At 35.0% G+C, this 25,959-nt stretch overlaps 1 protein-coding gene across 1 annotated transcript; it reads left to right on the forward strand.

The window, feature by feature from the left end:
* Positions 1-6,486: 6,486 nt before the first annotated feature.
* LOC128203549 (protein brambleberry-like) lies at positions 6,487-25,445 on the forward strand. Its single transcript, XM_052905006.1, has 11 exons — positions 6,487-6,768; positions 8,469-8,597; positions 8,960-9,145; positions 9,598-9,820; positions 12,301-12,417; positions 12,889-13,068; positions 13,917-14,123; positions 15,106-15,336; positions 16,653-16,813; positions 18,677-18,819; positions 21,203-25,445. The coding sequence occupies exons 1-11, from the start codon at positions 6,526-6,528 to the stop codon at positions 21,327-21,329; spliced, it is 1,947 nt and encodes a 648-aa protein (XP_052760966.1). The 5' UTR covers positions 6,487-6,525; the 3' UTR covers positions 21,330-25,445.
* The last annotated feature ends 514 nt before the right edge of the window (positions 25,446-25,959 follow it).

Raw genomic sequence — 25,959 nt, forward strand, 5'->3', positions numbered from 1 at the left:
TTGAAAATACAGGGAGTGACCACATTTCATGGCAAAAAATCCCCACACTTTATCAAAAATGAAAACTATTCTCATATTTATTAACTTTAAAATTATGTCATTTTTAGCTCTTGTAATTTCTTGCTTTTATTTATGTTTCATGAATTAAATTTCTTATACAAATTTATGTTGTTATGTTTCTATTGTTCATGCATACTTGTCATCTGTTGCCTTCTTTTAAATAAATCTGAAACTGTACATGTACATGAGATATAGTCAATTGTTATCCTACGATCGAGTGGAACAAAATTTAAACATCATGAACACTTTGGTTGTTGTTGTTGTTGTTGTTTTCAAATCGGAGTGATCACTTCACTTTAACGAGGAAAGCAAGTTTTGATTTCTTCTCGTGTTTTCAGAAACTTCACACTTGAACAAAATATTTTCAAAAACTTTGGCAAAAAAGTTTGAAACAAAAGATATCCTTGTTCCTATTGCATTATAAATTCTCATTGCTTGTGTCTGATTAATTCAGCAGATATGTTATAAACAACTTAAACCGATTTCACTTGGGAAACGCATTTTGGAGTATTATAAAAGTTTGAGCGTATAGGGTAAATGAGATATCACGAAAAAATAACGCCAGTAGAAATGCAATCGACATCGAGATTATACATTTACCCTTTTGGATGCCGCTAATGTACCAATCATTATAACACTTTGTGACTTTATGGCAAAGTATCAAAAGTAAATATTTACAAAGAGACAAAAGTAACCTTCCTAGAAAGAATTGAACATGCGCGAGAAGAATATAATAAGAGTATAAGAAGCCATACAGTAAGTGTTTGACCACTTATATAGTTGGTAAAAATATTTATATGAATTACTACATAAACAAATCCAGCTGAAAAGGTATGGAAAATAGGGGTTTAAGAACTTGCTATTACCATATTCTATATAGCATGATTTTGATGTATTTTCACAGCTATGACAGCTATGACAAATTTGAAAATGAAATAACTACAACTAGAACTCCGTGAGTCGCCTGACGAATTATTTACTGTCGGCATTATAGCTTATAGATTGGCATTTTATTCATTTATAGACAATGATGTTGCCATTTAACTTTCAAGTGTAGGTGGCATTTGAACTGAAGGTAACAACGTTAAGCCGGGCAAAAAATAACGAAAATTAACAAAGGCAATAACTCTAAAAATGTGGAAGCAAGAGTTACGGTTCTTGTGCACTGCCATTGCCCTCAATGAGATCTATCTACCTATTAAGTTTCAGGTTGTTACCTCTTATAGTTTACGATATATGCCCCTTACAAAATTTAAGCTTGAGAATGAACAAAGGGAAACAACTCTAAACATATATGCAAGAGTTACGGTTCTTGTGCACTGTACTTGCCCTCAATGAGATCTATCTAGCTATGAAGTTCCAAATTGATACCTCTTATATTCTTTCAGATATGCCCTGGACAAAACTTTAAGCAATGAACAAAGGGCAATTACTCTAAAACTAAAAAAGCAAGAGTTACTGTTACTGTGCACTGTACTTGAACTGTACTTGAACTCCATGAGATCTATCTACATATGAAGTTTCAAATTGATAACTAATATATTCTAATAATAAAATAACAAAGGGCAATAACTCTAAAAATATCGAAGCAAGAGTTACATTTCTTGTGCACTGCACTTGCCCTTCATGAGATCTATCTACATATGAAGTTTCAAGTTGATAACTATTATATTCTACAAGATATGCCCCTGACAAAACTTTAAGCATGAAAATTAACAAAGGGCAATAACTCTGAAAATATGGATGCAAGAATTACGGTTCTTGTGCACTGCACTTGAACCTCAATGACATCTATCTAGCTTTGAAGTTTCAAGTTGGAACCTCTTATATTCTTCAAGAAATGCCCCGGACAAAACTGTAAGCATGAAAGTTAACAAAGGGCAATAATTCTGAAAATATGGTCGCAAGAGAAATGTTTCTTGATCTATCTACATATGAAATTTCAAGTCGATACCACTAATTGTTTACGAGATATGCCCTGGACAAGTGAAAACGTGACGCGACCGCCACCGCCGCCGCTGGCAAAAGTGATGTGATGAAAGTTCAAAAGGCACATTGTAAAAATCAGAAAAAGTAGCGTAAAAAAATCAAACAGAATCTGTTCGGTCACATTTCATAGGTTAAATCAAAGGCAAATATAATGCTTGTAACAATGATGAAATATCATCAAAATTTAAATAAGAGCTATTTTTGTAAACTATAAAATTGAATACTTTAAGTAAAGTATTACAGAAGATGCCTCTTCTTGCTGTATAGCATAAGTTACACATTTCTTTACACGTGAATATCTGCAAGAGATTGATAAAAAGTATGTATGTATGTATAATAAATCAAATGCACAGATAAAAAAGGCCAACAATCTGTGTGTCCCTTTGAAATTAAATTATTGAAATTACATTGTATTATAATAAAGAACCTAATTATTTAATGTGAACTAAAATATTTGAATTCCGTACAACTGTAGGCCTACATTATTGTAAAATAGATAAAGGCCAAAATAAGCAGCCAGTGTAATGATCATTTTTAAAGGGCAAAAACAACATGTGTGTTCCTACTTCGTCACAGACCCTATATACATGTGTGTTTCCAGAATGTCACTGACCCTATATACACGTGTGTGTCTAATATGTCCTAGACCCTATATACACGTCTGTTTCTAGTATGTCTCTGACCCTATACACGTCTGTTTCTAGTATGTCACTGACCCTATATACACGTCTGTTTCTAGTATGTCACTGACCCTATATACACGTGTGTGTCTAGTATGTCAATGACCCTATATACACGTGTGTTTCTAGTATGTCACAGACCCTATATACACGTGTGTTTCTAGTACTAGTATGTCTCTGTCCCTTATATACACGTGTGTTTCTAGTATGTCTCTGACCCTATACACGTGTGTTTCTAGTATGTCTCTTACCCTATATACACGTGTGTTTCTAGTATGTCACAGACCCTATATACACGTGTGTTTCTAGTATGTCTCTTACCCTATATACACGTGTGTTTCTAGTATGTCACAGACCCTATATACACGTGTGTTTCTAGTATGTCTCTGACCCTATATACACGTGTGTTTCTAGTATGTCTCTGACTCTATATACACGTGTGTTTCTAGTATGTCACAGACCCTATATACACGTGTGTTTCTAGTATGTCTCTGACCCTATATACACGTGTGTTTCTAGTATGTCTCTTACCCTATATACACGTGTGTTTCTAGTATGTCTCTGACCCTATATACACGTGTGTTTCTAGTATGTCTCTTACCCTATATACACGTGTGTTTCTAGTATGTCTCTTACCCTATATACACGTGTGTTTCTAGTAGTGGTTGAAAATCGGACTCCATTTGCTATCGATAATCGAATCGAATGGGTGCAGGCACTGTCGAGTTATCACTCGGACAATTTGTTTAAAATTTGAAATACTGACTATCAGACAATTTTGATGTTTAGATGAACCTTAGAGGAATCATTGATTCAAAATTAATTGATCTCATAATTATCCAATGAAGGGCACAAAGTATGTGTCTATTGAAATCAATACACTAAAGTTGGCATCACAGGCAGGTTTGTAGGTTGACGCTGGTTTGGACACAGCTTTGAGTGTCTGTAGTATAGGGGTTGTGTTGACCACCTTTATCTCTTTGTGTATGTCGAAGACTGTCTTGAGTATATCCTTCGTCTGGTCAGACCTGGCCTTGTCCAGGGTTGTCTCACCTCTCTGAAACAGAAAATATTATGTGTCTTACTTAGCACTGTAAGGACTGTGGTAAAGACTGTGACCAATAACAAAAATAAATCATCCAAAGACTATGCTTGTTGCCGATTTTTCAGCACTGATTTTGGCAAATTTCCACTGCGTTCTGTCTTTGGTATTAAGGGTTTTTACCTGCTTTTTTTTCAATAAATAGTTGGCTTGCGTCCTATGCATGCTAGTGTCCTATACACAGAATAATATGGTAACATTATCAGAACAGAAAATATATATTACAAGACACATTGTTATAAATAAAATATGGCAGGAACTGTACATCTAATTTTGCTTCACATGTGTGAATGGCTTTAAGTCGGTGTTCAAATAAAGGATACATGTCAAGTTTTCACATTCATTTAAACACTGCTCTTCCAAACACTGTTTATCGAAAATTATCACTGTTTCGAATTCATTTTTCTGTCCTAATTTTAATCCTTCTTTTTTTAATTATCAGTCTTACATTACGGTCCCTTTTTGGTATTTCACACATATTTATCAATTCTTATTTCAAATGGAATAGTTCATAGTTTTCACAACATACTGCGTGCCGTGTGTCAAAAACATAAGTAAATGAGAACCAGCCTCACCATATCCCTGATAGTTGGGTTTATCCCTGCATCCAGGAGAATGTACACGAGCTCATCATTGTCTCTGTCAGCTGCCCAATGGAGTGCCGTCCAGAAAGTCTGAGGAAATAATGATCATTATACTATTAATTCGGTTGTCAGATTAGCCCAGTGGTTACCGCACTCGCTTCTCACCAGACACACAGGCTCGATTCCGGGTCTGGGCGTATGCGAGTTTGGTTTGTGGTCACCAAGTCTGACAAGTGGGGTTTTTCCAGATGCCCCCATAACACAAGACCTGACACTCTAGCGCAACATCGTGCCACCGAGAGTGATTTAGTATCAGTTATCATAACTTTCTTTACAATCGTTGTAAAGAAAGTTAAGTTTATCATGAATTCACTGCTTTAAAAGTGAAATTACTTACTTTATATATTTATAACAGAATTATTATATGTAAAGCCGAAGCCATATGTAACACAGACCTGATTAAATGGTCAAGATAATTCCCTCAAAGAAATGTAAACAACTTTTGTGATCATTTTTTTCAGTTACATTGTACGTAATAATGAGGTCTTTTAGGGGTCATTTAGGGAAGAAATACACAAAATTTCTACTTCAACAATGTTAAGATTTTATAAATGTAATATGTATTTTTTATTTTAACTTAAAAATATTTTAATTTTGCAGTTTACATTTTGAACTGATTGAATTTTGAACTGATTGAATCTTTTCTGTTTAATACTTATAGTGATTACTACCGATAAATATATATACAATAATGATAATACTTGATCAAAAAGGTTTACCAAAATACATTTAAGTTGACATGAATTTTCATATTTCTGAGAGGAATGTGACCATATATTTATTGTTTAATTCATCCTGAGGTCACCGATTTAACAGTGCATATAAAGGACTCACACTGAACCTAGAATTGTGCAGCAGTGTTCCAGCTAGGCATTTTCAAGCACCAAACTGCCTTTTACTACACCCTGCTGTGCCCTTTTGTTTGACACAGTCAGTTTTCAGAAACACGTATAAAAATAATAAATATACATACTTTTGACATCAAAGTTAAAATAACAGCTATTAAAGGTATTCATAACAAACTATTAGTATCCACAATAGGAATTCAACATTGGCCCTTGTAAGTGCCCCGGCCTTACGGCTCATTCAATGTGCATCATACTGGTAAGTGCCCTTTCTGACCTAGCACCTAGTCCAAATAATTGTGCGTTGACGGATTTTTTTACGATTTTTGATATGGCAAACCAGGGATTGGAAGAATCCCGTATATAACACGTCTATTATTTTAGACTAACCTACACAAAGGGGTACGACACAAATGAGTATACTCAATACCACATACACGGCTGGTTTAATTCCAAAACCCGAAGAAAATGAGTTACTCATAATTAAAACATTTTAATTTTTTTCCAAATTCGATTGTTTAGTTTCCGTCAAATATTGACAGATGAAAATTCAAAGACATTTTATCGATCCCGTAAGCAACCACTAATAATAGTTTTCAGGAGTTCAACCGACCATGATTTGCGTATGCAGTTATATATACGTTTCATTAATGCACCAACTATCTTTAAAACAATGGATGGACAATCATTATAGACAATAGAACAGCAAATATGAGCACTGATTGTGCATTAAATGATTTATTGAAGAAAACCATTAATTAAGTTCTAGGGATTTTCCTTTAAACACTCAGTGAAAAATATATATGATGTTGTATCATTTACATATTTTTTTATCTTTGTTATTGCTTTGTAATTAAGTTATTCCTTATGTTTTATTCCCCCCCCCCCACACACACACCTTAAAAACACACACACACACACACAAAACTTTTTCATATAAAACCTTACAAAATTATTTGTTTTATTGATATAACATATGTTGTTTTGTTTTCTTAACAACTTTAATCAATTGTAATCCTAGTATACACCGGTCATTCACACCTTCTCAATTACGGCTGATAGCTACTATATAATTTTGAAAACAGAGACCGGATGAGACCGGTACCGGATGAGACAGGGACCGGAAAATTAGTATCGCCAAACAAAACGTGTTGTCTGCTGCCTGTTTGTTTTCAAAACAAGATGTCAAGTAGTTATTTGAAAACATGATGAAAAACTGCGTGATCCGAAACCAATTCTTTTTCATTTTCACAGTTTTTGTTTTGTTTTCATCATCGCAAGCATTATTTGATTGGATCTTTGGCGCTAAATCCGAAAGATCATCAGACGGAAATTTGGTGATGAGAAGTTCCGGACTGAAATTTGAAGTGCAAACCGCCGATGATAAATTTCTGCAGTTGAAGGATGTCATCGAAAACTTATCAGAGTTGGATTCATGTAACCACATTGTAAGGACATATTTGTTATTTTGATCTCAACGTCTGCTTGCACAGATTGGTTTTGCTGGCTATTTGGATTTGTCTGACTGGCATTTTATCAGTTTTGGGCTTGTGGCTTGGGGGCTTGTGTTAATTTTGAAGTGAACCATTACCCAAGTGAACCACTGCCTAAGTGAACCATTTGGTTAATTTTGACCTCTGCTCTAATGCCAAGGGTCAGAGATGATGATATGATGATGATGATGATTCGGTAAACAAAGCTTCAAATGGACAGTTTTGCATGTGTAGATTGCATACAAAACTATTTGTTTGGTGTATTTACCGTCATATTTTGACATTAAGGATTGAAAAAAACACCTTAAACTCATATATATTTGTTTGTTGAATATTTATTTTTTGTGCATAAAACTTATTTGAAATATATGTCACATTTATGGTCAATTCAGCTTGTTAACCTTGTCCAAGTCTATCAATGTAAAATAACATTAAAAGTATCAATTTTCATAAGTGTTTCATAGCTTTTAACAAATATATTTGAACACTTTATAAGTTACGGTAAATTATAGGCATACCGGTTTTCCCGATCGGCAACAACTGGTCGAGAAATTGTAAAAAAAACAATTTGTATGGGAAGGATTCCCCATTTAAAAAACAGATAAAATTTTTTAGTCTACCTACAGTTATTATGCCCCCTTTTGAAAAAAGTGGGGTATATTGTTTTGCACATGTCGGTCGGTCTGTCTGTCTGTCTGTCTGTCGGTCGGTCGGAATACCAAATGGTTTCCGATCAATAACTTGAGAGCGCTTTGACCTAGGGACCTCATACTTGGTAGGTGTATTGGTCATGACCAGCAGATGAACCCTATTGATTTTGAGGTCAGTGGGTCAAAGGTCAAGGTCAGTGTGACCTTTACATGAAAAACGGTTTCCGATCAATAACTTGAGAACGCTTTGACCCAGGGACCTCATACTTGGTAGGTGTATTGGTCATGGCCAGCAGATGAACCCTATTGATTTTGAGGTCAGTGGGTCAAAGGTCAAGGTCAGTGTGACCTTAACATGAAAAACGGTTTCCGATCAATAACTTGAGAACCCCAAATGGTTTCCGATCAATAACTTGAGAACGCTTTGACCGAGGGACCTCATACTTGGTATGTGTATTGGTCATCACCAGCAGATGAACCCTATTGATTTTGAGGTCAGTGGGTCAAAGGTCAAGGTCAGTGTGACCTTTACATGAAAAACGGTTTCCGATCAATAACTTGAGAACGCTTTGACCCAGGAACCTCATACTTGGTAGGTGTATTGGTCATGACCAGCAGATGAACCCTATTGATTTTGAGGTCAGTGGGTCAAAGGTCAAGGTCAGTGTGACCTTAACATGAAAAACGGTTTCCGATCAATAACTTGTTTTAGACTTGGGATTGAACTTGAGTCATTCAACATGTGGTGCAAATGCTCAACCATTGAACTATTGAGCCAATTGTTTGCTCGACTTTTATAGAACAATTCTACAAAGCATAATGCTAGCTGAAATCCCATTTATTTATGAAAAAAGTATTGTTTTAACCTCAAAATTCTCCAGTTTTTGTTATTATATTCAGCAAAATTCTAAACAAAGCACTATAATTTTAAGGACAAAATAAAAGGACCTAATAAAATAATTTTAATACTTTTTAAACTTTTAACTTTCTTTCTTCTCGTACCAGGTAGTGTACAAATTAAAGAAGCGATGTGGCGATCTGTCAGAAGAAGACCTAGGCAAACTGGCCGTGCAGCTCCTAAACTGTCAGTCATCCGTGGAACAGAGACCAATATACCCGTGCACAGATGAAATGGTAGGTATTGTATGGTTGAAAAAGTTACTAGAATTATGCAACTATTAATATTTTTCCCCCCTGGGGAGGATTTGTTTGGCATATTGGGGATTTGGACTTAAAAAAAGTGGTTGATTCCAGACAGGAAGGGTTTTGACAGGACTCGTGAGACTGCCAGCCAACAAACAGACTGCCGAAAACATCACTGACCCCAGGGATTTAGACAAATTTCCCTGTCCTAGAGGTGGTACATTGTAACATATACTTAGAAAACGAAGTTTGCAGTCTGTCTAGATCTCCTTACTGTATTAAACGAAGTTTGCAGTCTGTCTAAATCTCCTTAATGTATTAACTTGTGTATGGATTACATTATTAATTTGCAGGAGCTGGCAGAATGTACAAAAGACATGGACTCCACGACATGGAACTCGTACCAGATAGTGAACAACCGAGCGAGGGCGCTGTGTTACGCCACCCAGCAGCAGCAGTTCCGCAGACTGGCTGAGGTGACTGTCAATGAGCTCATGTCTTCAGCACATGGACAACTGCAGTTTCTGAAAGAACTACAGGTATTTAAAGCTGCTAAAATGTCTTGTCTATGTACCATTGTGTTTATTGTATAATTGATTGTATAATTATATTTTTAATTGTGTTAATTATTTAAGAATTTTCTACTATTGGGCTTGCTGAAGGTTTAATCATTTTGACTGTATTTGTGCTATAAAGAGGGGGCCAAGAACCTATATATCAGTTTGTGTAACCCTTAACTATCCAGGCAAACAATGCTCACTCTTGATTTTTGCACCACCCATAAAATTGATATGATGCATAAATGGGATAACCACTGCCCATGACATTTACCTTCTTTGTTTAACAAAATATTGAATCCAAGTCTACATGCATTTGTGTGTCCAGGGTTATCATGTGACTAGTAGATCTCTCCATTGGTTCAACAGTTACGAATATTTATATTATGCTGTTTCAGCTTCATGATAATTACACTGGAATTCCCTTTTTTCAGGATGGTCAAGATCACCTACAACAGATGACATCGCAGACTGTAAGAGAACTGTACGAGTCCCAGAAGGACCTCCTTGGAACACAGCAGACTCTGAGGTCGGCACAGGATGGTGTACTGGAACAGATACATGGAAATATGCTGGAGTTGAAGCATGAGAAGGCCATGATAGCTGCCGGAAATAAAGAGCTGGCAGACTTGTCTGAAAATATCAGGGAGAAGTTGGGTAAGTAACAGTAATAAGTATTTTTAGCTTGCTTGTATTTCGAACAAAAACGATGTTCTGTCATAGCCTTGGTATTGGCGTGGGTGTCTTCATAGCCCAAAAACCATGGCCATGTACCTCAAATAAGGTAATAATATGATACTAAGTTGGAACACATGTTACCAGAGACAATACATACATGTACATGCATAGTAAGGCTTATAACTCGGATTTGAATTTTTGTCAAGTTATACCTCTTGTTGGACTGAAATATATTGAAGGAAAAGGAATATGGTTGAAAAGAATAGGAGAAAGCCCCACTTACTGTGAGAGATGAATTTTTGTAACGAAATGAAGTTTGATAAGACCGAAATTTTAGAATATTGAATAGCCCTCAAAAGTCTGAATGATATATGTATTGGTAATTGTTTACCGATATTTTGAGGATGAATGCTTGAAATCATTTAGTTTCCGACAAAGCCCTGTCTTATTTAACAGTTGTCGTTTTTATCTTTCACTTTTCCTGTGCAAATTTCATTTAAAGCAGCTTGTTATATGATACCCTAATGTTATTGACCTATGTGTCGACAATTTAACCTTTCAGTACAGCAAATAAAAGGTCAAATAATTTGGATATTAAACCTTGAATAATTTGAAAAATACTGTCATCCCATTGGTTAGAAAATGATTTCAACCATTTTACTAGTTTCTGGCTAGGAAACAGACTTATGCATGAATAATATCTGCAAAGAGATCTGTATACAAATTAACAATTAGTTTTAGTTTATTCATAAAAAATCAGCATGGTAGTCTAATGGCTAGAGCTGGGGTATTATATGATTGATAATCAGCTTTATCCGGACCACTTATATATAGGGTGATCTATGTCTGCTTATATATGCTGGACTAGTCTATATAAACAAAGTGCTATCTTGTACATTTACATAGAAACATGTACATATCATACATTCTCATTATGTTTTCATAGATAGTAAAAGTATCACAACACGAGGATTCATTTTACATTGTCATATTAATTTTTTTTATTTTTTTTTACAAGAATAATATGTTATACATATGGAACCATTCTCCAGAGTCTTTTTTATGTAATAAAACATTAGAAGAATTTCTCAGTGTCTTTTTATCCAAGTTATATAAATAGCAAACCATAATATTTTTTTGTGTATATGTATAAATACATTGTAGTATGGTTTTCCAGTGAAGTTTAAAAATAGCAACTTTTTCAGTATTGATCTGTTACTTGATCAGCCCATACTAAAATAAATATCAGAGGTGGTTCATACAGTCTTTAATAGCTACCGGTATGTAGCTAAACCAAGTGCCTGGTATAAACACAAAACGGTCAATCCAGTTAATCATGTATGACCATAAATTGACATAAGCTGGATAAGGGTTTTCTCCAAGCATAAAAAAGTATCAGTTTTATTATATTTATAAATTAAAATTGTATCTTTTTCCTTAAATTAAATGATTTCCTTTAATGTTTAAATCCATAAGTAGACAGTGAGTGATAGGGCAGTTGTATTCTCTCCATTCCATCCCATGTTAATCTAATAACTAAGATTTTAAAAATTGAAAACTCCTTTTCAAAGCATTATTTTGATCAAGAAATATAGCATTTTAAAATTTTACAGAGATTCTTTGGTAATACAGCCCCAGCTGGTGTTACTGTAAATATACCAGTAGTTTCCTGAATGTATTGTCAAATTGCTTCACAGAATTACTAGTTCATTGTTTCAAATAGACCGATCAGAGCCAAGAATTGTATTCCCTTTACTACGGTAAATGTGACAGCATTAAATTATATATTAGGCTGTTACATCAAACTAATGACTAATCCACTTACCTGAATTTCTACATTAAACTATAAGTCAGTTATCGTTAAATAATAAAAAACTTATTCCTATGGAGTCTGTTGATACCTCAGACCTTGTTTACAGTTTTGGGGAAGATACCTTAGCCAGTTTTGTAGGGAAAGAGCATGTTTTTTCAGTTTTTGCCTTTTCAAACATTTGAGAACATATGGTGTAAAATATCAACAAAGCATTAAACCAAGGATTTTGAAACATCATTTTAATGATTCTTGAGAGTGAGGCTGTGAGATAATACAGAATATTGTAAATCAAATACCCCTCTTTGCGAGTATTGATGATTGTCCTACAGAGATTAATGATCCTAAAGGTAATTCAACCGGAGATTTACAATATTTGCGGATTAATATATTTTGCATTGTTCAGTAAAATTGAAATTGTTTGATTTTTGCTATTTCGGGAAAAAACCCAGTGTCTGTTGCTTGTGGAGAAAGCTGGAAACCATTTATGGCAAAGAAGGGTAAAAAGGGCCCTCTACCTTGAAATGAATTTGCTTAACTTATTATACATGATATATAACCTAGTCTTATACTTCAGTTTGGGTCATCACACACGACTCTGACAAACATTGCCCTTATTTACCGGGGGGTAATGAAAATTGAATTTCAGATAAAGCCACAGAACACTTGCAGAAACAAGAGGCAACCCAGTTTGAGAGTCATGAGAAAATAGTGGCCGACCTCACACATATACAGCAGAAGTCACATGATGCTTTGAACAAACTAGGTAGGATTTAGTGGTTAGTGTGATGGGGGTAGGTTGGGTCTGGCATGCAGGTTTGGCACAGCAGGAAGTAGGTTGTTCAGTCACGAGAACATTTAAGCTGACCTCTCACATACACAACAATAGTCAAATGGTGCATTGAACAGGCTAAATAAGATATAAGTTTGGATTAATTTGGCGTATAGCCCCTGGATGTACACTATAGTTTGAAGGTAATTGAACAGAAAAATTGTTATGGACTTCCTTATGACTTATGAAATTACTTTAGACATATGGATTGGTAATATATTAAATGGGTTTTAAAAGAATATTATATAGAAGCTTTAATGAAAAATGATTTTGTGAGATAATGTTTAAGAGCCTGCTGTAGGACCTAAAGAGAAAACTCACTGGCCACAACAAACAGTTGTTGGAAACAAAGGGTTTCATATAAACTGCCAATTAGTTGTATTAAATGGAGTCATCTATTCACAGATCAGAGTTCCGAGCACCTCTTACAAAACCATGAAGAGATGGTAGGACACTATGAGCGCATGTACACCAACATGGTTCGCATCAACTCCACAGTCGTCAACCTGCTGGCCACGGTAAACATGATGCAGAGGCACCTGGATGAGAGAATCAACTGGTTCTCTACTCTTCTACATATGGCAGGCAGGTTTAGGTTTATTATAAAAAAATTTTTTACAAAAGACTTTGAAATGAAGTTATTACAACTGTATATATATATATATATATATATATATATATATATATATATATATATATATATATATATATTATATATCACTCTCAGTGGCACGATGTAAAGCTAGAGTGTGGTCTTGTTCTGCGCTGGACACCAGTAACGCAGGCAAGTTTGTAGCCATGCTAGTAAGGGTGTCACATTGTTGTTGTTACTTTTGACGTGATGTTGGTGGATAGCTGCGCACTTTTTGAATGGAAAATCAATAAATCATATCATGTGCCGGCATGCAAGGTAGGGTTTTAGCCCGGATTTAAAGGACATGTGGCTGAGGGTAAAAAGGGCACATTATATCAGGCTGCAAGAACTTAAATTGAATTGGACAGAGAATGTTAGGAATTGTGTTAAATTGAATTAATATTAGGTTTCAACTGCCTAATTTTAAACTTTTTATGTATGTCTTATAAGTTTTAATGAAAAGAAAAGCAATATTTTGACACTCCTCAGCATTTCAATTGTAGGAAAGTAGGGTGCCCACTCTGGTCTAACTGAGAATAGTAGGGTGCTAACAAAAAAGGACAGAGTGCAGCACCCTTCAGTAACTCTAGCTTAAACCCTACAGATAGTCACTACTCCTTTGCAAGCTCAAGTAAAAGGTTGTGCTGGTTAAAGAACTCTATAATCATAAATTATTTGACATACATATATATACTAGGACACATATATTCCTAGAAAATAGACCTTAGCCTTAGGGATAGTGATATATCAATAATATCTCCTTTTTGCAGTATTTATAAAGCTAACATTTTCATTCCAGATGACAAACTCTCCATTTTGACCTGTGGAGCTCTCCACATAAGCTACTTCCTGTTTGCCGCCCTAGCGGCCTCGTTCCTTCAGGCTCCACCAGCAACGAGGGTGGCATTGTTTACACTAGTTTCATTGAACGCAACCATGGAGATTCAGTGCGGACACAGTCTAGACTTCGCTTCTATAACACTGTTCTTGTTCTTTGTTTGTGGAGGTATGCACTAGTTTTCTTCATATTCTTTTTCTTACTCTTCTAATTATTCTAGATCCAAGTTTTGTCTTGAGCATAACTCTGAAAGTGCTCCAAGGAATTGATTAAAACTTGGAATTTAGAATAATGGTAAAGTTGACTTATGCACACTTTGATAGATGGAAATGTGAATTTATACACAGTGCAAGAATTATAACTCTGGGGCTTTTATTTCCCAGTAGCTGGCGGTTATCTCCCTTAAGTAAGGGGAGACCTCAGTTTTCGATGGAAACAACACTAAGGGACACTTTCTAAATCTAATAGTTAATAATCTGAGCTGTGCCCCATCACCGTCTGTTTTCATCTGCTTGCTGGGGCAATAAGCTGGTTTATGGTATAAATATATTAGATTGTATATAATTACGTTTCAAGAGGGCTGGTGGCTTATATAAGAACAGTTATTATTATTGTCATGTCAAATCAATGTAGGCCAAACAACCCTTTAATTGAGATTTAATACGTTGAGACCGATGTAGTGGTTGAAGCATTCTCGTTCACCAGAGTGACGGTGCTATGTGTATGCGTTAGATTTATCATTATCAAACCTCTGATGAATGTGAATGTGGTTAAAGGTATCAGGTTTACATGTATAAGCCTGTCATTTGATTGAGCTATAATAATGGCTAAATAATGTTAAATGTTGCTGCCTGGTGACTGCATACTATTTTGGTATCATTCTTGCTGAGTAATGCAAGTAAATGGCTAAAACATGAATTATAAATTAAGTTGTTTGAGCTTGTTTTTTTGTGCTTAGTTCAACTTCTAATTAATCATTGTGAATTGGCATATTTTGCAATCTTTCAAAGCCAAAAAATCTTGTTTGTAATATTTTTTTCAGTATAGTTTCAAATCACACCAAAATGATAATGGGGTCAGTAAGAATCCAAACTACACATACTTGTACATTGGATAACTATTATAATTGGTTTATTGCATTCTCTTACAGTAAATTATGTATACATCTGGTGGAAGAGAAAACACAGACAGAATTCAGCCTCAGATCCGCCATATTTCCTGTCCGGCTCCCTGCCTGCTCCAGGCCAGACTGGTTCTCAGGATGCAGAAGAGACTAACCAGTCACCTGACACCACCACCGCTGGTTCCCCTCATGATATACCTCTATCACCAGTGGAAATAAAGCAGCTGACAACCAACCTTGGTAGACTGTATCACTCTTGTAAGTATTTTGTGGGCTTGTTAATTCCTTAGGAGGTAATTTTTTTTTTAAGTATCTTCATGTTTTTTTGGTGTGGATGTGAATGCCTGACTCAAGGGCATGTGCGAAAGGTGGTGGTTTTACTTGAATACCCTTTACTTTCAAATTTACTTAGATTTGACATTAAAAAGTTGGTTTTCGTACTCTTCACCAAAATGCTTGTGCGTTATTTATTAATGTCATGTCACGTAACTTTTTAAATCACAGTAAAAATAAAAGATTTCCTGTTTTTTTTTTCAGAATGATTTTCTTAATGAAGTTTCAATCAAGTTCAACTATTGGTCAGCTTGGGTCAAAAACAAGGTCTCTTGGTCAAATTTAAGAAAACCTTATTAATGCAACCGAGACTGTTTTCTATCTGATATTTGTGAAAGTTGATCAGAATGATTGATTTGATGAAGTTTCAAACAAGAAAAAAATAGGTCATTAGGTCAAATCTTAGATTAACCATTTGTATGCAATAGAGGCCGAATACAACTTTTTTAAAATGATTGTCTTCGGGAAATCTAGGTTTGAATATGGGTCATATAAGATCAATTCATAGAAAAATCCTGTGAACTTACACTAAAAGGTTTAATATCTTTGTAGCATGAGAGTCGATCATCTTCATCAAAACTAGGTCAAGATTGAATAAAAGTTATGTCAAGTGAAAACAAAGCTCAAATCAAAGACATATCTAAAGAACACAATAGAAATGCCATGACAAGAGTTCCTTATGAGATGAGCAACACACAGACTTATGTGACCTTTTGTTTCAAGCATGATAAAACTTATTGTATAGTTTTCCTGTTTCCTTTACATTCTTTAATTTAAATTGGTGCATCAATGTGCGAGACTCATCTATGGTACAATATGGTTGAAAAAGTGATTTTTACAGCACTGGTCTCATGACAAATAACACCTGTACAGTTTTGAAGTTATTTCCACAGGTGAAGTTACATCATGAGAGGAATGGTTATTCTTGCATACCGGAAAAGTGGTTGTGTGTCCAATGGTGGAAAAATCAATAGTCACACGAAACAATAGACCAATTTAAAATACTAGTGACAATACAACTTTTGAATGCTGACTTAGATTTGCTGAGTTGACATTTAATTGACTGGGAAAAAGTGTACATGGATCGGCATCTGTCTACAGGAATCTTGTTAGATATCAGGTTTTTTTTTTCATTCAGATATCTAAAAAACTCATCAAATGCTTGGTGCAAAATGGTTGTAAACTGAAATGAAAATTGAAGGCATTCATCACTCTTACAATAAGCCTTCATTTTGTTGCAGTAAATGAGAGTGTTGCATCAGAAACCTCACCAGGGCCAAGAGGTGACCGGTCAAGTAAAACAGCTGACCACTCCAGCCAGCTTGACCGTCCATCCACCAGTGCGTTCACACCATACAGACGTCCGGAGCAGGCTAGACCAGACTCATCTACAGTTACAATGGTTGGTGCTTATAATTACTGTTTGTAAATCATGCAGGCTTAGCCTTTTTTCTCACTTCTGGTGAATCAAGTACATTATATATCCACTTTGGTAAAACAACTTTTTGCTCTCACCCAGTACTGTTTGTTTTCCAGTGTTTCACATATATGGTCATCTGCAACACACTTATCTTTTGTGAATCTGGGTGTAGTTCTCCATTTCTCCAGAACATGCAGTAGATATTGCTTATTTTGAATTGCTATATAATTAAAGAATACCGAAATTTTAAATTCTTAACTAGGGATTATTATTGATTAGGGATGTAAACGAATATTCTAATATTCAATCGAACATTTGATATTAAAATGTCAAAATCGGTATTTGAATATTCATTGTTTTTTGTTTGATAAAAAATAAACCTTTTGCCTACAACTGTGTTGTTGTATATATTCGCTAGTCTTGTTTTTACAACGATTGATCCCTAATGCCAGAGGCGTGAACGTGATGACACGATACACGCATCACATGTTAATAAGGGACATATTGTTGGGGACTATAAACAGCACCGTAATTTGAAGAAATCTAGACAAGTGACATCAAACAAGTTTCAACTATATTCGGTAAATTTTAATGACCATGCCAATAAAGAATATACGGAATCAGCCACCAAAGTGGTGTCATGGCTGCCAATAAGCTGTGCAATATAGCTTAAATCACTGTCATGATATTAATGACATGTGCTAGTTATGTGCCCTTAACTGTTTACCATCTTTCAATATAATGTTCATGCTTTAAAATTTAACTGTATAGAATATCGTTTTTGTACATTGTTGTATTATAGATGTGTCAAAATTCAGGGTTATTTACGTTTTATTTATAACTAATTCCCGATTAGATTTGGTTTTTATAGTAATAATTAGTAGAGATCTATCCCAGAAGAAGCTGCTCCTCCTACACAACGATCATCCGTTGGTGCATCACCACATTCAACCGGGAATTTACGATCATGGAATTGTTTACAAATAATTATGAATGCTGTTGATTTGAAAATGATTTGGATTTTTGTTTGTTCAGAATATTTTGCTTTTTGTAGGATTTATTTTCTTTGAATTGGGGAGTTTCAGAGGCTAATTTTGGGAAAATTTAGCGTCTGTCGCGTGTACTGGCTATAACTGTAGCGATAATAGTAGTTTACTACATTTCTTAAATATTCATTTTGGTAATCGAATATTCGATCGGAAGAATTACCGAATATTCGAATATCAATTTTGTCATTCGTTTGCATCCCTATTATTGATATGTATGAATTGGTATTAGACTAATAAAACAGAGCTCTCAATTACGGTTGAAACCTCCCCTAATGGGCACCCCTCTTGTTTCATATTGGAATATTATAAACAATATACTCTTACTTATCACATAATACATTGGATACAAGTTCTGCAGTATATGATTTAAACTGACATGACATTTTTGCAAAGACACATTGATGAATGATATTGACAACAACAACTAAGGTAAACCAAGGCAAATTTGAACAAACCTAAATGCCTTTTACCGCCCATTTTGGATGGCAGAAGGGTTTTACAGTGATAGAGTCATATTAAAGTCATGATACAACGATACATAATACTGAACCCAAGAGACTACATGTACCTTTAAGAGCCGGTTGCTTGTCAAAAATTATTAGACACAATGACCATTTTATGATATTGTGGGTGTTTTTAGACAAAGATTGTAAACTGTGAATCTATGTGATACGATATTTATATCTTGTAAAGTACATGCAATCCAGTCTCTCAAAGAATTTATGCTAATATAGTTGTCCTTGCCTGTAAAGCTCTCTACTATTGTATTTATTTGTTTTGTGTTTTATCATTACAGCAGAGAGATGATATAGCGAAGGTGAAAAGATATTTGGAGAATCTTGATGAGAACACGTCTGTCAGTGAATTTGATATGTCAGAAACAAGAAACAACAGTGGCGCAAGGTTCCGCCATTCGACACCCCACAGACCTGCATCAAGGTACTAGTATATTATGAGTGTTTTTTCTCAACTCTGGGGCTGAATTCTGAAAAAGCAACATGATGAACTTAAATACAATGGTTATTATACATGTTAAATGGATAGAACTGGGGTTATAACACTAGTTAAAGTGACCTCTATGCTGAAATAAACTTTATGGGGAATTAACAACAGCCAATTAACAAGATAATGGCCAATATTTACACCTCAACTTCCATTCCTTAAATGAACTGCCTTTCGGCAATTGCGTTCATCAATCGATGAACGCAACATCTTCGCAATATGTTCGGATTGTAATTCATTGCATAACAATATTTATCACATGCTTACCCTTGTTTTCCGTGTAATATACCCATTAGGAATATTTTTATCTTACCCATGTGTAAGATAACATATCAGACATTTCTATTGGCTAGACTAATCACACGCGACCTAGATATCCCTCCGCATTGTTTGTAAACAAAATGGTTTAAGCGCCAACAAATACTAACCTCAATAATGAAGCGGAAGGACTTCCGGGAGACAAATGGCTTACGAATCATAGTGCCAGAAAGCATCTTGTTCGAAAACTTTCAGATAACAATGTTCCGCCAACCAGATAATGCAGATTACTAGTCACAGAAATATCCAGTCAGTCAACAAATACAGCCACATTAGTGACAAACAACACGAGAACATTTCAAACATCTCCATCTTAACAGGCAATATGCGACCAATGCCATAAAATTTGCTTGCCAGTTTAATCAGCTGTCGGTTACCAAAACACAAATACGAATTCCGCAGCACAGGTTTCTCATCACACGTACGTCCCAAGACGGTAAGAACAGCTTGTTCTCTGGAAACATTCTTGATGGAACTTTTTCAACATCAACATCCATGCAGTGAGTAAGGCTTCGTCGTAATCATCTGCATGTTGTGAAAATCCATGTCCACTAAGAAAACGCTTTAAAGTCATCGTAAAAAGCGACAGCGAATAACTTTTAAATCCGTGCACACAGTAAAACTTGACAGACGATGTAGGTCACATAAACCGCGTAAAAGCATGTACTCTCAGTGTGATGTCATCAAGTTGTGTACTTATTGTGTTTTAATAGTTAAAATTGTTCGTTATTCATGTTGTTCGATATTTTACTACACATGTTTATACTTGTGACTTGTTCAGCGCTTTATCAGAATAAAAACTTGATAACTGCTAGCTGTTTTTGTCATTTTCATTTGGAACTATTTATATGGCGCATCTTTGACATTCCACTCAGTGTACTTTGGCTGTCAAACAATGGGTTTAGAAAGTGGAACGTGGAACTAAATTGGTAATAAAAACACCGTTTTAAGCATGTGATAAAAAAAATCTGACACTCGTTGTCATTTTATACAAGATTTTTATTAAACTCGTCCATGAAAGTTGTTAGTAAGCTCGCCAGAGGCTCGCTTACTAACAAATTTCATGAACTCGTTTAATAAAATCTTGTATTAAATGACAACTCGTGTCAGATCCTATATACATGAAAGCTATTGATCTTGTTATTGGTTGTATTGTGTCTGCAGGTCCCGTAAAATATAGATCAACATTTGTAAAAGTGTTAGCTTATTATATTTTAAATATATTGGTACCAGAAGTGTTTCAATTTTACGTTTTAAAGTGATTTCAAGTGGTTGATCTTTTCCCGCGTTATTGTGTCGTCATTTGAAAAAAATGTTTGTGGTTATAGTCGGGTCGTTCTATTTACAGAATGGGTAAGAATGGATTACTGAAAGGTTTTCTCAAATGAAATAAAGTATTTTTTTAACAATTCTTGAATGAAATAATGAACTATTGGTGTAAATATAAGGAATGAATTGTGGGGTTGATGTCATTATCGGGGATATGAACGCAATTGGGTTGGTCAAAGTACGCGTGGAGTCCTTTGGACTCCACACACATTGACCAACCCAATTGCGTTCATACCCCGATAGTGACATCAACCCCGCAATTCATCCCTTAAATATATTGTTGCAAAATATGACTTGAGTATAAATTTGCTCCAGTGATTCATTGGAGGCTAGATATTGCATTTGAGTGCCTTGGTATTAATTTGAAGTCTGCTTTTAAAACAGTTTTATTACATGCATATGAACAGACACTCAAAGAAAGCATATGTGATTATGATTATTCATATTGAAAAAGTTTACTGTTTCTGTGTCTAGGCGGTTGGAAGAAGTTTGCTGCATATCTTGATTAAATATTAATGTTGTTTCTGGTCATAGTCTAAACAATGTTAAACTAAACAGAAACTTGGATTTATAGCAAGTGAATTAGTGATAAAAGAGGCATTGATAAATCCCCCCCCACACACACACACTTTTGAGTAGGATTGAAAATAAGAATTTCTTGTTTGTTTTACAGGGGATCTACATCCACAAATCGCTCCTATTGCCAGGGGATCACAAAGACAGGCACTCCCTGTAGGTCAGGCTGCACTAATGGTTCCGAGTTCTGCCATAGACACAGAGGTCAGGGGTCAGCAACCTGATGTCAAGGTCAAGGACATTTCTTTCACCTTAAAGCTAATGTTGAACTAAATTATTCCGTATGAAATTGGCTCTAGTTTGTTGCTCAACAATAAGTGACCTAAAGTTCTGCCACAGACCTAGAGGTCAGAGGGCAGCAGATTGTGTTCAAGGACTTCTTCAACACTCATAGAGGTCAAAGATCAATAGATGAAGGTCAAGGACTTCTTCAACAGACATAGAGGGGAAAGATCAACATATTGACATGGAAATTTATTCATGATATAAATTTTCTGTTTGTTTATCTTTTATTTTTCTTGTTTAACATTTTGTTTATTTGAGATTGAAAGGACCTAAAAAGAGTTACAATATCATATTAAAACATATACAAGTTGTAAGTTTCAGGTATGCATACATCAACAATACTTTAAATGTGTTATGTCTAATAGTAATATGTATCCATAATGACTCATTATCTATAGCAAAAATGAGTTCATCCAAAGGACCAAAGCAAAGTATCCCATAACACCCTGCTCTCAGCTAGTGTATATCGTGAGGTCTAAATAGATTCACATAACTGTCCAATTTCCACACAGTGCTAGACAGGTTTTGACAACATTTTAAATAAATACAACTTTGATACTTGATTTCTTCTGATTTTTAGATAACTCTTGACAACTTCTGCAGGTTTAAGAACACATTTGTAGAGAAATTAAAACTGTTAAAAATGTTTAGATATTAACATAGATCAGACTGCTTTCAGTCCCTTAAGATAAATTTGTTGTAAGGTAAATATTGAAATATTATTAGACACATAGGTCAAAGATAATCAACTAGTTATGTTCAAGGGCATTTTATAACTTTTGAGATAAAACCCTTGAAGAGTTTAAATAATCATGTATAAGGTTTGTTGTTTCTTGTAAAGCTCATGAGCTTGCCATATACCTAGAGGTCAGGGATCATCATTGTAATGCTAAGGTCAAGGACGCTAGTTAGATTCTCAAACAAAAATGCCTTGAAGCTTTTGTATTGTTAAGAGTATACTTATTTAAAGGAAATGTTTAAGAAATGCCTGAATGCTCAGACAAATTCAAAGAGGTTAAATGCCATTTGATATAATTTTGACCTTGTATCTGAAAAATGAATATGAATAAACTTAAGCATAATACATAGATAGTATGATGCTGTGGTTTGATTTTAATGTTGGATGGTATATCAACTATTCAAGATACATTCCAAATAAATCACTTAGAGATCAAAACTGTACATAATATATAACATGTACCGGGTATAACGTGTTGATTAAGATACTTTTTGTACATTCATATATGTCAGTATGATTATTTCATTGTTTGACTGTCTTTTTTGGCCAAACTATTTTGTATAGTTCATAGTACGGAATATCTGTATATGATTTACCAGTATGTTTTGCAATTTTAAATCATGTTTTCAGATCATATATGTTTAATATAACTGAACAAAAAGTTAGTTTAAAGATTGTTGTTGTTTTTCAATGTTATTCTCATGTTTTGTCAAGCAGACAAAAATATTAAGTATGTTTTTGCTGAGCATATAACTAAATTGAATATACTAGTAATTGTTCTGTAACTAAACCATACTGGTGTTATTTCTTTATATTTTAAGGAGAAATCAATATTCTTTTATTTTTTGTCTCTGTTAGCTTGCTTAACAGTTTTTTTTCTGTTATATGTATAAATGGTTAATATGCCATGTGTTTCATTGATTATATCTTTAATGTGTTTCTGATCCATCGAAAAATCTGACCCAAGGGCATTTCCAGAAGCCAGTTACAGGGCTTGCTATTCAATGTTATAGCTTTATTGTTTCCCTATGCATTAATGAACTAAGGCAGTATTGTTGTTAAGAGCATTTTATGTAGTGTTAGGATCATCTCATGGGGTGATAGGAGTATCTTGTGCAGTGTTGGGAGCATCTTATGCAGTGTTTTGATCATCTCATGCAGTGTTAGGAGCATCTCATGGGATGTTAGGATAATCTCATGCAGTGTTAGGAGCATCTTATGCAGTGTTAGCATCAGCTCATGCAGTGTTAGGAGCAACTCATGGGGTGTTAGGATAATCTCATGGGGTGATAGGAGTATCTCATGCAGTGTTAGGAGAATCTTATGCAGTGTTAGCATCAGCTCATGGAGTGATAGGAGTATCTCATGCAGTGTTAGGGGCATCTTATGCAGTGTCAGCATCAGCTCATGGAGTGATAGGAGTATCTCATGCAGTGTTAGGAGCATCTTATGCAGTGTCAGCATCAGCTCATGGAGTGTTAGGAGTATCTCATGCAGTGTTAGGATCATATCATGGAGTGTAAGGATCATCTCATGCAGTGTTAGGAGCATCTCATGCAGTGTTAGGAGCATCTCATGCAGTGTAAGGAGCATCTTATGCAGTGTTAGGAGCATCTCATGCAGTGTTAGGAGTATCTCATGCAGTGTTAGGAGCATCTTATGCAGTGTTAGCAACATCTCATGCAGGGTTAGGAGTATCTTATGTAGTGTTAGGAGCATCTCATGCAGTGTTAGGAGTATCTCATGCAGTGTTAGGAGCATCTTATGCAGTGTTAGGAACATCTCATGCAGGGTTAAGAGTATCTTATGTAGTGTTAGGAGCATCTCATGCAGTGTTAGGAGTATCTCATGCAGTGTTAGGAGCATCTTATGCAGTGTTAGGAACATCTCATGCAGGGTTAGGAGTATCTCATGCAGTGTTAGGATCATCTCATGCAGGGTTAGGAGTATCTCATGCAGTGTTAGGAGTATCTCATGGGGATGTTAGGATCATCTCATGGGGGGGGGGTGTCAGGAGTATCTCATTCAATGTAAGGAGTGCCTCTTGCAGATTGATGTCTATACATGTATATATATATATATATATATATATATATATATATATATATGTGTGTTGAAGTTGATGTTTATGAGTGACATGATAAGTCATGTTTTAGTTAGATTTAACAATTTGTCCTGTTATTTGTTTTCTCTGAACATACGTTCTGTTGATCTTTATTTTTCATACATACAGAGTGTACACTGTAATAATGGGTGCTACATTTTTACTGGTATGGATATATAGATTAAGGAAAGAGTAATGACCAAATTTGAAAAAGAGTATGTACTATAAAAGGGCATAAATAAATTTGTTATTGTATAATTCCCAACCAAACTACATCAATTTAACATTAAAAACTGCTGAATAAAAGGTGCTAGAAGTTGCTTTTTGATATTATTACCAAAATGGCGTGCTTTCTTAAATAGAATTGCAATTTTCTTTATCATAATCTAATAACAATTTCTTCTACTTAGAAGTAAAAACTTTAGTTCTAATATCATGTTCTTACAATTAGTATAGTTTATGTGGTATATTTCTGATCAATCCAAACTATATTCAACATATAACAATACTGTATCGAGTGCATCATGTACTATATGTCTCAAGTATTAACGAATCGCTTTTCTCATATTCCCATAGGGTGATAAATAATGAAATGCTATTATGCTACATATCAAATGTCCTGCTAGATTGTTTACATGCATCGGAAAGACATGTTTATGCCAATTCTTTCAAAGTTTAACTTTTGAATAAAGATAAATTAAAGATTATTTTTCTTTTCAAGAATGGCACAGGGCAGGACACCAAGGGCTAACAGTTTTCAAAGTTCGTAAAACTCAAAACAGCCATGGTTTATATCTATCACATTTCAATATTTATATCTGACAGCTGCACTTGCAACCTCGTCTATCACATCATTTGCCCCATCTTTATGGTTCAAGTTTGTTAAAAAATCTCTTCATAAAAGCATTACAATTCCTTATTGATTGTTTCTTTTTTCTGGAACACTGATAAGCCAATGAGCTGTTTGTATTCCACTAGTTAGCAGTAAGAGATGCATAGGATTATGATTGTAAAAGCGCTGCTTATCTTTTAAATTGTAAGGAAAAAAACCTTTAGTTAATGCTAGTTCCGAAATATATACACCTTGACCAAAGCATCCATTATGTAGTCTGGGGAAATATGATGATAAAGAATGTGTTGACCATTATATCTATGTTTTGTTTCGTATGATTACATGCCATTGTCAAGAATGAAATACAATGAAAACGCTCACACATATTACTTCACATTATATGTATTTTAATACCACGATTTTTGAAGTGTTACAATCCATGTGCATTGCGTACATAAGCTGTGAATGATGGATAGGGTGATATAATAGTGATGATACCAAACACATTGGCCGGGAATGACCTGGGTCTATTTTTTACCCTTACGTTATGCCCCTATACTGGGTTTATACTTGTTTCGTGTCATCGTCGAACTGTCCGTATCAGTTGTTCAGACTATATGGAACTGTCCCTATACGCTATTCGTGCCATCATGGATCTGTCCCTATACGTTATTCGTGCCATCATGGAACTGTCCCTATGCGTTATTCGTGTCATTATGGAACTGTGCCTATACGTTATTCGTGCCATTATGGAACTGTCCCTATACGTTATTCGTGCCATCATGGATCTGTCCATATGCGTTATTCGTGTCATTATGGAACTGTCCCTAAACGTTATTCGTGTCATTACGAAACTGTCCCTATACGTTATTCGTGTCATTATGGAACTGTCCC

The sequence above is a fragment of the Mya arenaria genome, chromosome 9 (assembly GCF_026914265.1).
Source record: "Mya arenaria isolate MELC-2E11 chromosome 9, ASM2691426v1".
Classification (NCBI taxonomy): Eukaryota; Metazoa; Mollusca; class Bivalvia; order Myida; family Myidae; genus Mya; species Mya arenaria.